Here is a 1,426-nt window from a genome sequence, read left to right as displayed (position 1 = left end):
GTGGTAGATTGTGGTGGTGGCTAAGACTGCCATTTGGTGACTGCTTGGTTGTTGTATGTGGTGGTGATTGTGGTGAGACGTGGCAGTTGTGGTGGTGGTGGTTAAGGCGGATATTAGTGACTAGATGGTTGTTATATGTGGTGGTGATTGTGATGAGATGTGGTGACCGGTGCAGGGTGTGTGGTAATTGTGAAAGTGGTGGTTGTGGTGATCTAGATGACTATTTGCTGTGGTGGTGATTGTGGTAAAAGGTGTGGTGATAAATGTGGTGACGATTTGAAGTACCTAGTGGTGACAGTGGCGTGGTGAGAAGGTGATGAGGTGGAAAGGGTAGTGGTGATAGATTAAGGTGGTGATAAATTAGAGATACAGTATTGTGGTGAAGGTGGTGAGGGTAGTGGTGATAGACTAGAGAAAGTGGTGACAGGTGAGACAGTTTTGGTGGGTGGTGATAGTGGTGACAGGCGAGAGTGGTGATAGAGTGATGAGAGAGTTTTCGTGGATGCTGATAGTGGTGTCAGAAGTGGTGAAATAGTGGTGAAAGCAGTGAGGGTAGTGGTGATAGTGGTGACTGGTGAGGGTAGTGGTGATACAGGAGTGGTGTTAGTGGTGACTGTGGTGATTGTAGTGGTATTAGTGGAGTAGTGAGATGGAGGGTGTGGTGGGTGAGGGTGTGGGTGGGTCGCGGCTCTCCTGGCCTGATCTGGTGGTGATTTGTGCATACTTTATACTCGTTCTGGCCGTGGGAGTATGGGTGAGTATGTCTAGTTCTCTCTCTCTCTCTCTCTCTCTCTCTCTCTCTCTCGCTCGCTCGCACGCGCGCGCAAAGCGGTTTTACAGTAAAGTAAGAACATTTGTTTTTTCTGCATTCTGGTTGGAGGAGTGAGTTGCAAGATTCACCAGTGCACCGCAACGCATCGCAAATAGTAACGGGGCTACGCAATCACGCGACATCCATTACCACGTTACGCTGCACCACACACCGAACACCACACCACTCATCACCCACGTTGTATACCTCACCATACCACACTGCATCACATAACATCCACACCACACCAAACTCATCTCCCCCCGATATACCTCACCATACCATACCGCATCATATCACACCACACATCACATCATGGCAACGCATACTGCACCACCTCCCGCACCACACCACGCCCAACAAGGACTGATCCCATCACTTTCTGACGTATTTTTCATCCTATTTTTCCTTCCACCTGACGATTATTTTTAGACTATGGGAAGCCGCGCGTATTGAAGAAACTGTTGTTTGTGTGTTGCTGTGTTGTTGTTGTTGCTGCATCCTCAGGCTCGTCTTGCAGTGCGAACCCTGTGGACTGCAGGGTGAAAAAGTTGCCTTTATCCAATCCACCATCTTCCTTTTAGAGGATAGGGAGAGGGAGGTGAGGGACGCTTG

General features: G+C 49.1%; 1 protein-coding gene across 2 annotated transcripts in view; it reads left to right on the top strand.

Moving 5' to 3' along the window:
- Positions 1 to 644: 644 nt before the first annotated feature.
- The window catches only part of LOC145410823 (sodium/mannose cotransporter SLC5A10-like), a 17,863-nt gene continuing 17,081 nt past the window's right edge, over positions 645 to 1,426 (top strand). For both annotated transcript variants that reach the window (XM_080280942.1, XM_080280941.1), the window contains exon 1: positions 645 to 754. In XM_080280942.1, coding sequence (XP_080137068.1) covers positions 650 to 754 — 105 coding nt within the window. In that variant the 5' untranslated portion in view covers positions 645 to 649. The remainder of the gene's footprint in view (positions 755 to 1,426) is intronic.

The sequence above is a fragment of the Coenobita brevimanus genome, chromosome 86 (assembly GCF_032717465.1).
Source record: "Coenobita brevimanus isolate Jiangsu-jjx chromosome 86, ASM3271746v2, whole genome shotgun sequence".
Classification (NCBI taxonomy): domain Eukaryota; kingdom Metazoa; phylum Arthropoda; class Malacostraca; order Decapoda; family Coenobitidae; genus Coenobita; species Coenobita brevimanus.
Note: the sequence above shows the minus strand (reverse complement) of the source record. Positions and strands in the feature narration are given on the sequence as shown.